Source organism: Panulirus ornatus, chromosome 33 (assembly GCF_036320965.1).
Source record: "Panulirus ornatus isolate Po-2019 chromosome 33, ASM3632096v1, whole genome shotgun sequence".
Classification (NCBI taxonomy): domain Eukaryota; kingdom Metazoa; phylum Arthropoda; class Malacostraca; order Decapoda; family Palinuridae; genus Panulirus; species Panulirus ornatus.
In genome coordinates, this window is record NC_092256.1 from 12,753,697 (window position 1) to 12,768,667 (window position 14,971).

The following is a 14,971-nucleotide window of genomic DNA, read 5'->3' on the forward strand; positions in this document are numbered from 1 at the left end:
TAGACATCACGGATAAGTATTGCATAAAAGATACTAATGCTCCAAGACATGTCCAGGGCTATTATTTTCAGTTGAAAATAATGATAATACCCTCATCATAAAACAAAGCACTACAGTGGAGGAAAATTGCACAAAGAAATCACAATAGCTCCTCAGTAGACAGGTGGAACATGTCTAAGACACAACATCTATCCTCCAGCAGGCATGCAACACCTCAGAGATGGCAATTAATATATATTTCTGAGCATGTAATGCACAGAGGGGGAGGGGGCGAAGGTTCTGGGTGTTGAAAAATGTGTGGAAGGTGAGAATGTTATCTCGAAGAGCTAAAATGGGTATGTTTGAAGGAATAGTGGTTCCAACAATGTTATATGATTGCGAGGTGCAGGCTATAGATAGGGTTGTGCAGAGGAGGGTGGATGGGTTGGAAAGTTGCAAAGTGAGAGGGTTAGGGAGAATGATTTGGTAGAAGAGGTAGTAAAAGCTTTGCGGAAGATGAAAGCCGGCAAGGCAGCGGGTTTGGATGGTATTGCAGTGGAATTTATTAAAAAAGGGGGTGACTGTATTGTTGACTGCTTGGTAAGGTTGATTAATGTATGTTTGAGGACAGTATGTGGTGTGAGGTGGTATGATTAAGTAATGAAAGGGTAAGAGAGATGTTTGGTAATAAAAAGAGTGTGGTTGAGAGAGCAGAAGAGGGTGTTTTGAAATGGTTTGGTCACATGGAGAGAATGAGTGAGGAAAGATTGACAAAGAGGAGATATGTGTCAGAGGTGAGGGAATGAGGAGAAGTGGGAGACCAAATTGGAGGTGCGTGTCGCAGAAGGCAACTAAAAGGAGAGGGAGCAGGTAGCTGGAAATCCTCTCCTCTTGTTTTTTAATTTTCCAAAAGAAGGAACAGAGAAGGGGGCCAGGTGAGGATATTCCCTCAAAGGCGCAGTCCTCTGTTCTTAAGGCTACCTCGCTAATGCGGGAAATGGCAAATAGTATGAAAGAAAGAAAGATAGACACATACATATATACACATGTACATATTCATACCTGCACGCTTTCATCCATTCTTGGAGGCACCCTGCTCTACAAGAAACAGCACAAATGCATGAAGGAGGAAAAAAGGTAACATAAACATCCTCATCTCCTTCCCCAAACCCAATTGCTGCCCCTCAATAATAGATCCTGTTTCTTGATACCAGTAGAAAAAATTTGGAGGGACATCTACATACACTCACAGCACAATGAGTTGCCTTTCTTCCAAGAAAGTTACCGAGAAATTCAAAGAAGAATGGTAATGTTCTCATTTTTCATGCATATAATATGTGCTTTAGATAAAAGGGTATCTCCTTAACTTGATGTATTTACAAAAGGAAACTGAAGAAAGAAAAGCTTGCTTGATAATGCCTTGGGAAACAAAGTCTCACATTTGAAAGATTAATGCTACCTGTTGACTTGCATGGAATTTATGAAAGGTAAGTAATGAGGATGGGAGAAAGAATACTTCCCACGTATTCCTTGCGTGTCGTAGAAGGCGACTAAAAGGGGGGGGGGGCTGGAAATCCTTCCCTCGTGTTTTTTTTTTTCCCAAAATAGAAGGAACAGCGAAGGGGGCCAGGTGAGGATATTCCCTCAAAGGTCCAGTCCTTTGTTCCTAACGCTACCTCGCTAACGCGGGAAATGGCAAATAGTATGAAAGAAAAAGAAGTAATGTAAAGTAAAGTTTCTGATCAGCAGAAAATGTTTCTTAATAAGCAGAAGATATCTGTTTGTCATTTTCTTCATACTGATTTGATTTTGAAATAATGTAAATTATGTATTTCCTAGGAAGGCAAAATTTATTAGCCTTGGTTGATATAACCATTAATGTTAGATGATGGACTTTTCTAATTTGTTTTCATGAGCTACAAGAAAGATCTGAATAGCTTGAAAGAATAAATAGCCAGTCATTAAGATATTAAGTGGAAAACAACTTTAAGAGAAAATGAGTTAAGATGTGAAACTCTTAAACTAGACTACATATTACATTGGCCTTTACTCTTATCTATGACTATCATTATTGGAAAATGCCATGTTAGACCCAGCCAGAAGAAAGTACCAAAAAATAGATTCCAGGGCTGTCATGAATGTTTGGAAATTTTCCTGTTATATGCTGTGGAAACGTACATTTCATGATGCCATACAATATATCGACCCATATCTATGCAGCTGACTGTACATGAATTTTAAGTCATTATGGCACCCACTGGTATGTTGATGTTAACCTCCCAGTAAATGCCACCAAATAACTTGTGCCAGCTGACATACACCGGGGTACTGTATTCCTTTTTTATAATGTTCTAATGGAAGCATCTTCTCAGTGTATGTTTTTTGTACTTAGCCTTCCTGTAAGTCAGATATTTGCTGTAAGATTTAGATTCATTTTGGAAAATTTCTACATTATTTTTGTTCTATCAGTCATCGTTTGACCAGCTATAATGTGACCTTTGTGAGTTTTATGTGCTTTATACTTTGCCTTCTTATGATGTTTTGAGTTTTTGTTTCAAAAATTCATTAATGTATTATTTTTGTTTGATAATGAATTGCAGAAATTTATGCCAATAACAGGAAGGAACAGAGAAGGGGGTCAAGTGAAGATTTTTCCCTCTTAGGCTCAATCCTCTGTTCTAAATGCTACCTCGCTAATGCGGGAAATAGCGAATATGCATGAAAAAGAAAATCAGGATGAAAGATATCATAACCCCATAAAACAGAAAGTCACGTTACTTTGTCAAGTGTTTCTCCTTCATTAGCAGCCACTCACTGAGAGCATGCAATTTGTGAGTCTCCTTGACTTAATGGAAGTGCATCATTTGTCATATAACATTGTAGGTAATGATTAATCCCAGCCTTGTTAGTAGTAGTTCACCTAGCTACAATTAACAAAGTGGGAGGTTTCTTAGTTTGATCTTTCTGCAGCTTAAGAGGCATCAGCTTCATTAGAATAAATTAAGTAAATATATTGGTGTCATATTTTAGTAGAGTGAAGGATTAGAAAACTCTCAAGTTCAGTTTGATCTTGTTGTACCATTCATATGCTCTAATTCAAAAGATTTTAGAGGAGATATTTGAGGAGTTTCTCCCCCACTTTCTTTGTATAGTATCTGAATTTTATAATGTGATGTAAGTGTGCTGTAATGCAAGATGTCATAACTGTAGTTGTCTGTTATGAGACATGTTATAATAATCTTGCTATTTCAGATGCCAGTGATGTGTTGCATATGGTTGCCACTTACCAGCTGGAATCAGAACACAGAGAAATTTATTTCTTTAGGGAGGGATCAGTTGTGTTCTGGAATGTAGCAGAACTGGAACGTACAAATGTCCTTAGGTTTATCAAGCAGTATGAAAAGGGCAAGTATGAGGAGCAGGTGGTGGAAGAGGAATGTGAGAGCCTCACATACAAGTACAATGAAGGACCGTAAGTGTAATCATTATTAAAGTAATACTTAGTCTTTGTGTTTGTTTTTATATGTATTTCAGGATGTCTAATGTCTGTTTCCTTCGGGAACTTGTGTTAGTTTCAAGTTTATTTGCTTATGCATTACTTTATTTGTGTACTGAATTTATGGAGATATTGTTGGTAAAGAGAAGTTGCTCATTAATATTAATATTGCTGGTAGGCAATTAAACTTTTATGTATCTCAAATAACCTCTTTGTAGTAGATAGATAACAATCTTTTGAGTTACCCATATTTAGTGCCATTAATGTATAGGTTTCTGAATTAGACTATTTTCTTTGATTTTCAAATTTTGATAAGAAAATATGTAAAGGTAGCAGAAAACATTTCTCAATATTACTTCTTTCTTTCTTGCTTGTTTACTATTTCCTGCAGCATCAATCTAATGCCTGTAAAGAAAAGGCATCTCACTCGCATCAATTCTTTAGCTGTCATGTGTAATGTAATGAAAACACATACTATCAAAATATGACACTATTAGTCAATATATGACAGTATATCCCTGGGGATAGGGGAGAAAGAATACTTCCCACGCATTCCCTGCGTGTCGTAGAAGGCGACTAAAAGGGGAAAGAGCAGTGGGCTGGAAATCCTCCCCTCTTGTTTTTTTTTTTTTTTAATTTTCCAAAAGAAGGAACAGAGAAGGGGGCCAGGTGAGGATATTCCCTCAGAGGCCCAGTCCTCTGTTCTTAACGCTACCTTGCAAATGCGGGAAATGGCAAATAGTTTGAAAGAAAGAAATGACAGTATTATACGGAAGAATTCTTGAATAAAAATCCAAATATTTTTCAAAAGCAAGAATTTGCCACATTGAATAGAGTATTAACATAATTTATGAGTATCATATACTATGGTACATATGCATCATACTTCCTGGGATAAGGAAGAATAAATGCTACATGTATCTCCTACACAATGTAATAGGCAACCAAGAGGGGCAGGAACTAGGAACTGAAAAATCTTCCCCTCCTGTATTACTACTACTATTTCTCAAAGAAGGAACAGAGGAAAGAGCTAAGTAAGGATTTCTTATTTAAGGTTCAGTCTTTTGTTCTAGATGCCGTGTTGCTAATGCAAGAATTATCAAATATTATGAAAGTAAAAAAATTATTATTATTATTATTATTATTATTATTATTATTATTATTATTATTATTATTATCATTATTATTATTGTTGTTGTTGTGGTGTGAGGTGGTTAGATCGAGTAATGAAAGGGTAAGAGATGTGTGGTAATAAAAAGAGTGTGGTTGAGAGAGCAGAAGAGGGTGTTGGGAAATGGTTTGGTCACATGGAGAGAATGAGTGAGGAAAGATTGACAAAGAGGATATATGTGTCAGAGGTGGAAGGAATGAGGAGAAGTGGGAGACCAAATTGGAGATGGAAAGATGGAGTGAAAAAGATTTTGAGCGATCGGGTTCTAAACATGCAGGAGGGTGAAAGGCTTGCAAGGAATAGAGTGAATTGGAACAATGTGGTATACCGGGGTCAACAGCTGTCAATGGATTGAACCAGGGCATGTGAAGCGTCTGGGGTAAACCATTGAAAGTTTTGTGGGGCCTGGATGTGGAAAGGGAGCTGTGGTTTTGGTGCATTATACATGACAGCTAGAGACTGAGTGTGAACAAATGTGGCCTTTGTTGTCTTTTCCTAGTGCTACCTCGCGCACATGCAGGGGGAGGGGGTTGTCATTTCATGTGTGGCGGGGTGGCGATGGGAATGAATAAGGGAAGATAGAATTAATTATGTACAGGTGTATATATGTATATGTCTGTGTGTGTATATATATGTATACGTTGAGATGTATAGGTATGTATATGTGTGTTTGTGGACGTGTATGTATATACATGTGTATGTGGGTGGGTTGGGCCATTCTTTTGTCTGTTTCCTTGCGCTACCTCGCTAACGCGGGAGACAGTGACAAAGTACGAGAAATGAATATAGATAATTATCATTATCATTATTATACTTGATCGTTGTGTTCTACTTCAGCGAGGTAATGCCAGGAAACAGATGAAGAATGGCCCATCCAGTCATATACACAAATAAACATAAATGGACATGCACGTACATACATACATATGCATATCAGCATGTACACTTATACATATAAAAAAAGAAATATATATATATATCTGTCAGAGCACTTCACCTGAATGTGGTAATGCTGGAGCAAAATGTCACCTTCAACAAGGTTCTGTTATCATTAGGGGATGGTAAAGGGGTACGATGTCATCAAAGACGTTTTCTTTTAAGCTCTTTTCTCATGTGAAAGACATCCTTGAAATTATCAAAGGCTTTGACAGTCTTGTTCAGATCAGCTGTTAATTTAAGGGTAGAATTGTCTGATTTCACACATAGTAATGGATATATACTCATGAGTAGATGTTTTACTTTAAATGAGGAAAGTAATTTATCTATAACATGGTTGTTTACATATAGAATGAGTATTGTAGTTGAAAACAGCACTGTAGATACATTTTAGAATATAACAGATAATCATTTTGCTTGTATTCTATGACTGACAATATTTGCACCACCATTATACCATATAATGATTACTAGTATTTCTATAAAAATTGTCTGTTTGCATTTTTACTGTTATCACATTGATCTCTGTTTCTGCTCTCCCATTATCACAGGCAGCCATGAAAGGACCAAAATGGTCTGTTGCTTTTTGCATTCCTTAGGATTTCTTTGCTTAATCTAATCATAATTATTTCAGATCAAAGACAAGACTGGTACATGACAAAATCATGCTGAACCCAGAGGGCCCAACAGACATGGAAAAATACACCTTTAGTAATGTCATGGCAATGTCAGTCAAGTTAGGGATTTGGGAAGCATCACTAGACAATTACATAGATAATATTGAATACGTATCAGAGGTAAGATAAGTCTCCAGTTGATGTTATCTAGATAATGTAATGGAATCAAAATTACCAAATGTAGAGCTAGATATAATCATGATAATAAAACTGAGGTGCAGTGTTGGTTGAAGGGTAAAAATGTAGAAAAGCTATATTTGTTGAGTTGCATAAAGTGCATCTTAGCAAGGCCTTAAAGTTATTATGGTAATACTTGACTACACACAGTTTGGCAAACACATACATTGTTACACAATATATATATATTCTTTTTTCCTTTAAACTATTCGCCATTTCCTGCATTAGCGAGGTAGCGTTAAGAACAGAGGACTGGGCCTTTTTTGGAATATCCTCACCTGGCCCCCTCTGTTCCTTCTTTTGGAAAATTAAAAAAAAACGAGAGGGGAGGATTTCCAGCCCCCCCGCTCCCTCCCCTTTTAGTCGCCTTGTACGACACGCAGGGAATACGTGGGAAGTATTCTTAATCCCCTATCCCATATATATATATATATATATATATATATATATATTTTTTTTTTCATACGATTCGCCATTTCCCGCATTTGCGAGGTAGCGTTAAGAACAGAGGACTGGACCTTAGAGGGAAAATCCTCACCTGGCCCCCTTCTCTGTTCCTTCTTTTGGAAAATTAAAAAAAAAAAAAAACGAGAGGGGAGGATTTCCAGCCACCCGCTCCCTATATATATATATATATATATATATATATATATATATATATATATATATATATCTTCTTTCTTCTTTCAAACTATTCGCCATTTCCCGCATTAGCGAGGTAGCGTTAAGAACAGAGGACTGGGCCTTTGAGGGAATACCCTCACCTGGCACAATTCTCTGTTCCTTCTTTTGGAAAATTGAAAAAAAAAAAAAAAAAAAAAAAAAAAACGAGAGGGGAGGATTTCCAGCCCCCCGCTCCCTCCCCTTTTAGTCGCCTTCTACGACACGCAGGGAATACGTGGGAAGTATTCTTAATCCCCTATCCCCAGGGATAATATATATATATATATATATATATATATATATATATATATATATATTTATATAGGAAGTAGATAGCAGTCACTTCATTGACTGGGACTGAGTATATGAAGGTATAAATTTGTTAGGTATAGATTTGATGATAGAGTGGCAGATATAGGGTGTTTTGGTCAAGGTGGTGTGCAAAGTGAGAGGGTTAGGGAGAATGATTTGGTAGTAAAAGCTTTGTGGAAGATGAAAGCCGGCAAGGCAGCAGGTTTGGATGGTATTGCACTGGAATTTATTAAAAAAGGGGGTGACTGTATCGTTGACTGGTTGGTAAGGTTATTTAATTTATTTATGACTCATGGTGAGGTGCCTGAGGATTGGCGGCAAAGGGGATAAAAGTGAGTGCTCAAATTACAGAGGTATAAGTTTGTTGAGTATTCCTAGGAAATTGTATGGGAGGATATTGATTGAGAGGGTGAAGGTATGTACAGAGCATCAGATTGGGGAAGAGCAGTGTGGTTTCAGAAGTGGTTGAGGATGTGTGGATCAGGTGTTTGCTTTGAAGAATGTATGTAAGAAATACTTAGAAAAGCATATGGATTTGTATGTAGCATTTATGGATCTGGAGAAGGCATATGATAGAGTTGATAAAGATGCTCTGTGGAAGGTATTAAGAATATATGGTGTGGGAGGCAAGTTGTTAGAAGCAGTGAAAAGTTTTTATCGAGAATGTAAGGCATGTGTATGTGTAGGAAGAGAGGAAAGTGATTGGTTTTTAGTGAATGTTGGTTTGCGGCAGGGGTGCTTGATGTCTCCATGGTTGTTTAATTTGTTTATGGATGGGGTTGTTAGGGAGGTGAATGCAAGAGTTTTGGAAAGAGGGGCAAGTATGCAGTCTGTTGTTGATGAGAGAGCTTGGGAAGTGAGTCAGTTGTTGTTCGCCGATGATACAGCGCTAGTGGCTGATTCGGGTGAGAAACTGCAGAAGCTGGTGACTGAGTTTGGTAAAGTGTGTGAAAGAAGAAAGCTAAGAGCAAATGTGAATAAGAGCAAGGTTATTAGGTACAGTAGGGTTGAGGGACAAGTCAGTTGGGAGGTGCGTTTGAATGGAGAAAAACTGGAGGAAGTGAAGTGTTTTAGATATCTGGGAGTGGAATTGGCAGCGGATGGAACCATGGAAGCGGAAGTGAATCATAGGTTGGGGGAGAGGGCAAAAGTTTTGGGAGCATTGAAAAATGTGTGGAAGTCGAGAACGTTATCTTGTAAGGCAAAAATGGATATGTTTGAAGGAATAGTGGTTCCAACAATGTTGTATGGTTGCGAGGCATGGGCTATAGATAGAGTTGTGCGCAGGAGGATGGATGTGCTTGAAATGAGATGTTTGAGGACAATATGTGGTGTGAGGTAGTTTTTGATTGAGTAAGTAATATAAGGGTAAGAGAGATGTGTGGTAATGAAAAGAGTGTGGTTGTGAGAGCAGAAGGGTGTTTTGAAATGGTTTTGTCACTTGGAGAGCATGAGTGAGGAAAGATTGACAAAGAAGTTATATGTGTCAGAGGTGGAGGGAATGAGGAGAAGTAAGAGATCAGACTCGAGGTGGAAAGATGGAGTGAAAAAGATTTTGAGTGATCGGGGCCTGAACATGCAGGAGGGTGTAAGGCGTGCAAGGAATAGAGTGAATTGGAATGATGTGGTATACTGGGCTCGACGTGCTGTCAATGGATTGAACCAGGGCATGTGAAGCGTCTGGGGTAAACCATGAAAAGTTTTGTGGGGTCTGAATCTGGAAAGGGAGCTGTGGTTTCGGTGCATTATACATGACAGTTAGCGACTGATTGTGAATGAATGTGGCCTTTATTGTCTTTTCCTAGCACTACCTCGTGCACATGTGGGGGGAGGGGGCTGTCATTTCATGTGTGGCAGGGTGGCGATGGGAATGAATAAAGGCAGACAGTATGAATTATGTACAAGTGTATATATGTATATGTCTGAGTGTGTATATATATGTATACATTAAGATATATAAGTATGTATATGTGTGTGTGTGGACATGTATGTATATACATGTGTATGTGGGTGGGTTGGGCCATTCTTTCGTCTGTTTCCTTGCGCTACCTCGCTAATGCGGGAGACAGTGACAAAGTATAATAGATAAAATGATATAACATTTGTTAGTCATATCTATATACATTTAGTATCTATACAGGTTCTTTGTGTTAATGAAATTCATCAAGGAATTTATGCCTCAGGAACTGAGTAAAACTGGGCGTGTGGTGCTGAGCCAAGAACAGGTATTGCAGCGTATGGGTCAGCTGTTTGCCCTTCGCCATCTTCTTAACTTAAGCTCAGATCTTCTGGACATACCAGATTTCTACTGGGATCATGAACAACTTGAGCAACTCTATAAAAGGACTTCAGAACATCTTAGTATATCTAAACGTACTTCTGTAAGTTTTCTTCTTAAAGGATAACTATAGAGTCTTAAGTTTCACCTCTTAGTATTAGATAAGCCATTTTCATTTTTGATTTAGTCATAAAGAGTAATACATAGTCATATATTTTACCATTCATTCTGTTTTGAGATTCCACTGGTAATTCTCAAAGTTTTATTAACAAGCTTTCTTGAAGATATGGAAACATGTGAGTTGCCAATAATTGTTTCCAGACTCATCACTCTGCTATTTATCATGTCTTGGATTTCTGACTGCCCCAGAAAGTGTATTATATATTCACAGTTAAACTGTCAGAGGCATCCCATACCTTATACAGCACATCAGTCCCTTAGTTAACCCTCAAACTGCAACCTACATCATTTGACAATTTACCATCAATTGAGACGTAAATCATATGAGAGATTTCCATGCCACTATTTTTAATTGCATGCCAAGTATAGCATTCATGAATAGTGTCAAATGTCCCGGTATGCCTCCTCACACCACCCATGTATCATTCACACCCTAAGTAACATCTCAGTCAACCTGGAGGACTCACCTATGTTGCCATTTACCAGTACCATTCACTTCCTGTGATACAAGTGGTGCACAAGTTAAGGTTGTTTAGGGAGTGTGGTTTCTGATAGGTGTATGTCTGGTGGATTAGGGTGTAGATGGGGTGTAGATTATTTAGTGTTTGTTGAGTTATATCTGTATGTAATTTTTTTGTAATTTTTATATTTGTTAGAGTTGAGTGATTTGTGAGTAGTGGTTCCTGAAGTGTGAGTTAGGGATACCCTTTTTGTTTCTACTTGGGGTTGGTGGTTAGAATTGTGTTGGTGGGACTGGTGTAGAGCTGTTGTATAGAAGTGAGTGCCAAGCACATTATGTATTTCTGTATTGGGAGGATCTTGGTGTCATTTTGGTGTTGTTTTTGTTGATAGGCAGCCAATGATTGTGGTTTGCATCTTTTAAATGTGTAAAATACCAGGCAAGTGAGACATAGTTTAAAGTGGAGTGGATGAATTGTTTTATAATGTGTTGAAGGATTATTTTCTTATCCAAATCTGGTGCCAATTATTGTTCTGAAGGCATATAGTTTATGTGTTACCTTAGTGTTTGTTTTTGGTGTTGGGAGTGAATGTCGTGTGTGTTTTATTTGATGCTCAGGATGGTTGGTGTTTTATTCATTGAAAGACTGTCCATTCATGGTGACTGGATAGTATGAGTTGGATTCTTGTCTGTCTGAGGTAAAAAGAGATTGAAGATTTTTATGGAGATGATATTTTGTTCTGGATGAGCCATTGACCAATTGTATCATGTTGTGTGACATGCTTGATGTTGCTACAGTGGTTTAGGGTGTTGAAAGACTGTCCATTCATGGTGACTGTACAGTATAAGTTGGATTCTTGTCTGTCTGAGGTAAAGAGAGATTGAAGACTTTTTTGGAGAGGATAGTTTGTTCTGGATAAGCCATTTGCCAATTGTATCATGTGTTACATGCTTGATGTTGCTGTAGTGGTGTTAGGGTGTTGTGATGTGGTTGTAAGGTCATCTTAAAGCATTGAGGAATTTGTGGAGAGGTTATCTGGAAGGGCAAAAATGGGTATGTTTGAAGGTGTAGTAGTCCCAGTGATGTTGCATGGATGTGAGGCATGGGCTATAGATAAGGTTGTGCAGAGGAGGGTGGATTTGCTAGAAATGAAATGTTTGAGGATAGTATGTATGTGATATGAGATGATTTGATTGAGTAAATAATGAAAGGGTAAGAGAGAGATCGGGCATTATGAAGAGCATGCTTGAGAGAGCTGAAGAAGGTGCGCTGAAATGGTTTGGACACATAGTGAGAATGAGTTAGGAGAGGTTGACAAGGAGGTTATATATCAGAAGTGAAGGGTACAGAGAGAAGGGGGAGACCAAATTGGTGATGGAAGGATAGAGTGAAAAAGATTTTGAGCAATCAGGACCTGAACTTGTGGGAGGGTGAAAGGCATGCATGGGATAGTGAATTTGGGTGATATGGTATACAGTGGGTGATATGCAGTCAGTAGACTGAACCAGGTCATATAAAGCAGCTGGGGCAAACAATGGAAAGGTTTCTGGGGCCTGGTTGTGGATAGGGTCTGTGGTTTTCGATGCATTATATGTGACAGATAGAGAATGGATGTAAGCAAATGTGGCCTTTCCTCTTCTGCTTCTGGCACAATTTCATTTACACGGGAAAATGACGAACAAGTATGAATCCATATAAATGTACTCATATCCACACTGGTGCCATGGAGAAAATATTCTTAGATCTTGCTGGAAACATGAAACAAGATACTCCAAGCTTTCATGTTGGTTCCAACACCTCATCATGGATAGTTAAACAAAGTCACCCACATCAGGTCGACCAGGGAGAGAGAGAGTGTATGACCTAATAGTCAGACATTTAAGGATTTACAGGTTCAGGAGGGGACAGGTGACATGATATTTTGATATATGTCGTATTCCTGTCCAAGTAAGGGCAGGTCACCTGACATAACTAACAACTTACCCTTCCACCTGGGGTTGCAAGATGTTGATGCAATTTTTAACTTGGGGTATTCATTACACGTGTGAATGAATGTGGCCTTTGTTGTCTTTTCCTCGCGCTACCTCGCGCACATGTGGGGGAGGGGGTTGTTATTTCATGTGTGGTGGGGTGGCGATGGGAATGAATAAAGGCAGACAGTATGAATTATGTACATGTGTATATATGTATATGTCTGTGTGTGTATATATGTGTATACGTTGAGATGTATAGGTATGTATATTTGCGTGTGGACGTGTATGTATATACATGTGTATGTGGGTGGGTTGGGCCATTCTTTCGTCTGTTTCCTTGCGAGACCTCGATAATGCGGGAGACAGCGACAAAATAAGATAAATAGATAAATAATAAATAATGTTCCTTTATTGAAATTGAATGTATACATATGTTTTAACATATATTGTTTCACATTTAAGTATTCTGATTCTATCTTGACTTGGACTTTTCTAAGTTTTACCATATTGTCCTACATATTTATTACAATCTGTAATTACAGTTTGTAATAAATGTTATGTCAGATAATTTAGAAAGTTGTTATAGACCTATTTTTTGTTGACTGTTCTTCCTGCATACTGCAGGAGGCAGGCAAGTGAGAAGGATAAGACTTGGGGAATACCAGAAATCTTCCCTTCCTGTACTGACATTTTCATAAAGCAGGAGCAGATTAAGAAGTCAAGTGAAGATTTTTTATGGAAGTTTTAGTTCATTTGTTTTTTAAAAAGAAGTCAGTATATAGTCATGTCTATATCCCTGATACCTGTTCCCAACTGGAACTCCCTTACAGGGATGACCACAGCAATAGTCTCCATAACTAGTGAACTCCTGTGCCACTTCTTAGCCTTTTATGCATCACTAATAACAGGCCACCAGTAAAGAGCAACTCTAGTGCAGGGTTTCCAGAGGCTGCTGCCTAATATTCCTATATATCTATCTATATCTCTAATGCCTGTTCCAATTAGAACTCCCTCATAGGGGTGGCCATGCCCCTTCTCAGCCTTTCATGCCTCACCCTAAACAGGCCACTTCCAGAGGGCAAGTCTAGTGCAGCGTTTGCAGAGGCTCCTCCCTAATGTTCCTAATGACTTCATCTATTTAATTCTCCTACCTACTACTTCTTTCAACTGCTTCTGCCATTTTGCCAAAAGGCAGGGCTAACTTATAGTGCTCACTTTTGGAAGTGCGAGTTACAAAGAATGAGCTGTATGAGTTCAGTGTTGTCAAGTGTACATATGACAAGGAGAGACTGTTTGTTTGTGGACAGAATGCCCATAGTCCATATGTTAGTGAGGCAGAGAGAAAAGACACCTACCTGGGTCAGAGGAATGCAACTCGACAGCCACTAAAGTGCTGGCTCACTAAGCAGATGTCAATAACTCTCCTTATACCCAAGCAGGTAGTACTGGTAATGTACCTCCCTGATCGTTGGCTGCCCACCAACTACTTCCTACCCAGTGTTCCTACTGACTACTACCTGATGCTCCTGCCTAAATGTTCCTACTATTATTACTACTACTACTACTATCTGTTATTCCTACCATTTTGCCAAAAGGAAGGGGTAACACATAATGCTTACCGCAGGAAAATCTGCATTTACGAAGAATGAGCTGTGTCAGTTAAGTGTTGTCAAGGGTTGTCCATGACAAAGAGGGATTGTATGTTTGTGGACAGAATGCCAGTATCCCATGTGTGGTTGAGGCACAAATAAAAGACAGATACCTGGGGAAAAGGAGTGCACCTCAACAACCAGTTAAGTGCTGACTCATCTGGGGTAATCACGTTTTAACTTATTTTCACTTTAATGCAAAATCACTTTTGTGAATCTCGTTGCATTCATCTGTAATTGCCCTCCTGTTGCTCATTCCAAGGTAACAGTATTTTAGTATACATATTATTTTGCAGGTGATGAATGTTAAGCTAGGCCACTGTGTGGAGCTTATGGAGTTGCTCAAAGGTCATCTGGATGAAAAGCATTCATCACGTTTAGAGTGGATCATCATCATTCTTATTATGGTTGAGGTTGGCATTGAACTTCTGCATTATCTGGAACGTCTTCTGTGAATCAGTGAAGCTTAGGAGAGTATATATGTCCTGAATGGTCCATTTTCTTTGCATTTGAGCCTGGCTTTGAACTTTATCATCCAATAATATGAGGAATTGCCTAATAGATTTGGTGAAGAGCAGCTCAAATCCTTTTGCTGAGTTACAATAGCTCAGTAAGTTTCTGTGAATATTTTTCTAAATAGAATTATGCCCAGATTTTAGATTTTTTTTGTATATTACAGTAACATAAATAGAATATTTTTATTGATAATCAAAAGTCTACATGCATTTTTTTTTAGAAATCCCTATTAGTAATATGTATATATAATATTTGAGAAATTTATTGGTATCCTGGGAACATGGTTATGATTTCACTGACCTTCCAGCTGTATGGTATAAATGTAAATACATGTATATTCATCCTTCTGTTCTGCTTGTCTCATAATTAGATGAATTTTACTTTGTCCAATTTTGAATGCCATGCCCCATTAGGTATATCATGATAGTTGTCAGTGATTATGCTTCAAGAAAACATTTACATGATAAAGCACATGTAGTAGAAAATAAAACATATCTCTACCA

General features: G+C 38.3%; 1 protein-coding gene across 11 annotated transcripts in view; it reads left to right on the top strand.

The window, feature by feature from the left end:
- LOC139759468 (required for meiotic nuclear division protein 1 homolog) overlaps positions 1 to 14,971 on the top strand; it is a 35,902-nt gene extending 20,931 nt beyond the window's left edge. For all 11 annotated transcript variants that reach the window (XM_071681620.1, XM_071681619.1, XM_071681626.1 and 8 more), the window contains 4 exons: positions 3,232 to 3,451; positions 6,217 to 6,379; positions 9,595 to 9,792; positions 14,249 to 14,971. In XM_071681620.1, coding sequence (XP_071537721.1) covers positions 3,232 to 3,451; positions 6,217 to 6,379; positions 9,595 to 9,792; positions 14,249 to 14,407 — 740 coding nt within the window. In that variant the 3' untranslated portion in view covers positions 14,408 to 14,971. The remainder of the gene's footprint in view (positions 1 to 3,231; positions 3,452 to 6,216; positions 6,380 to 9,594; positions 9,793 to 14,248) is intronic.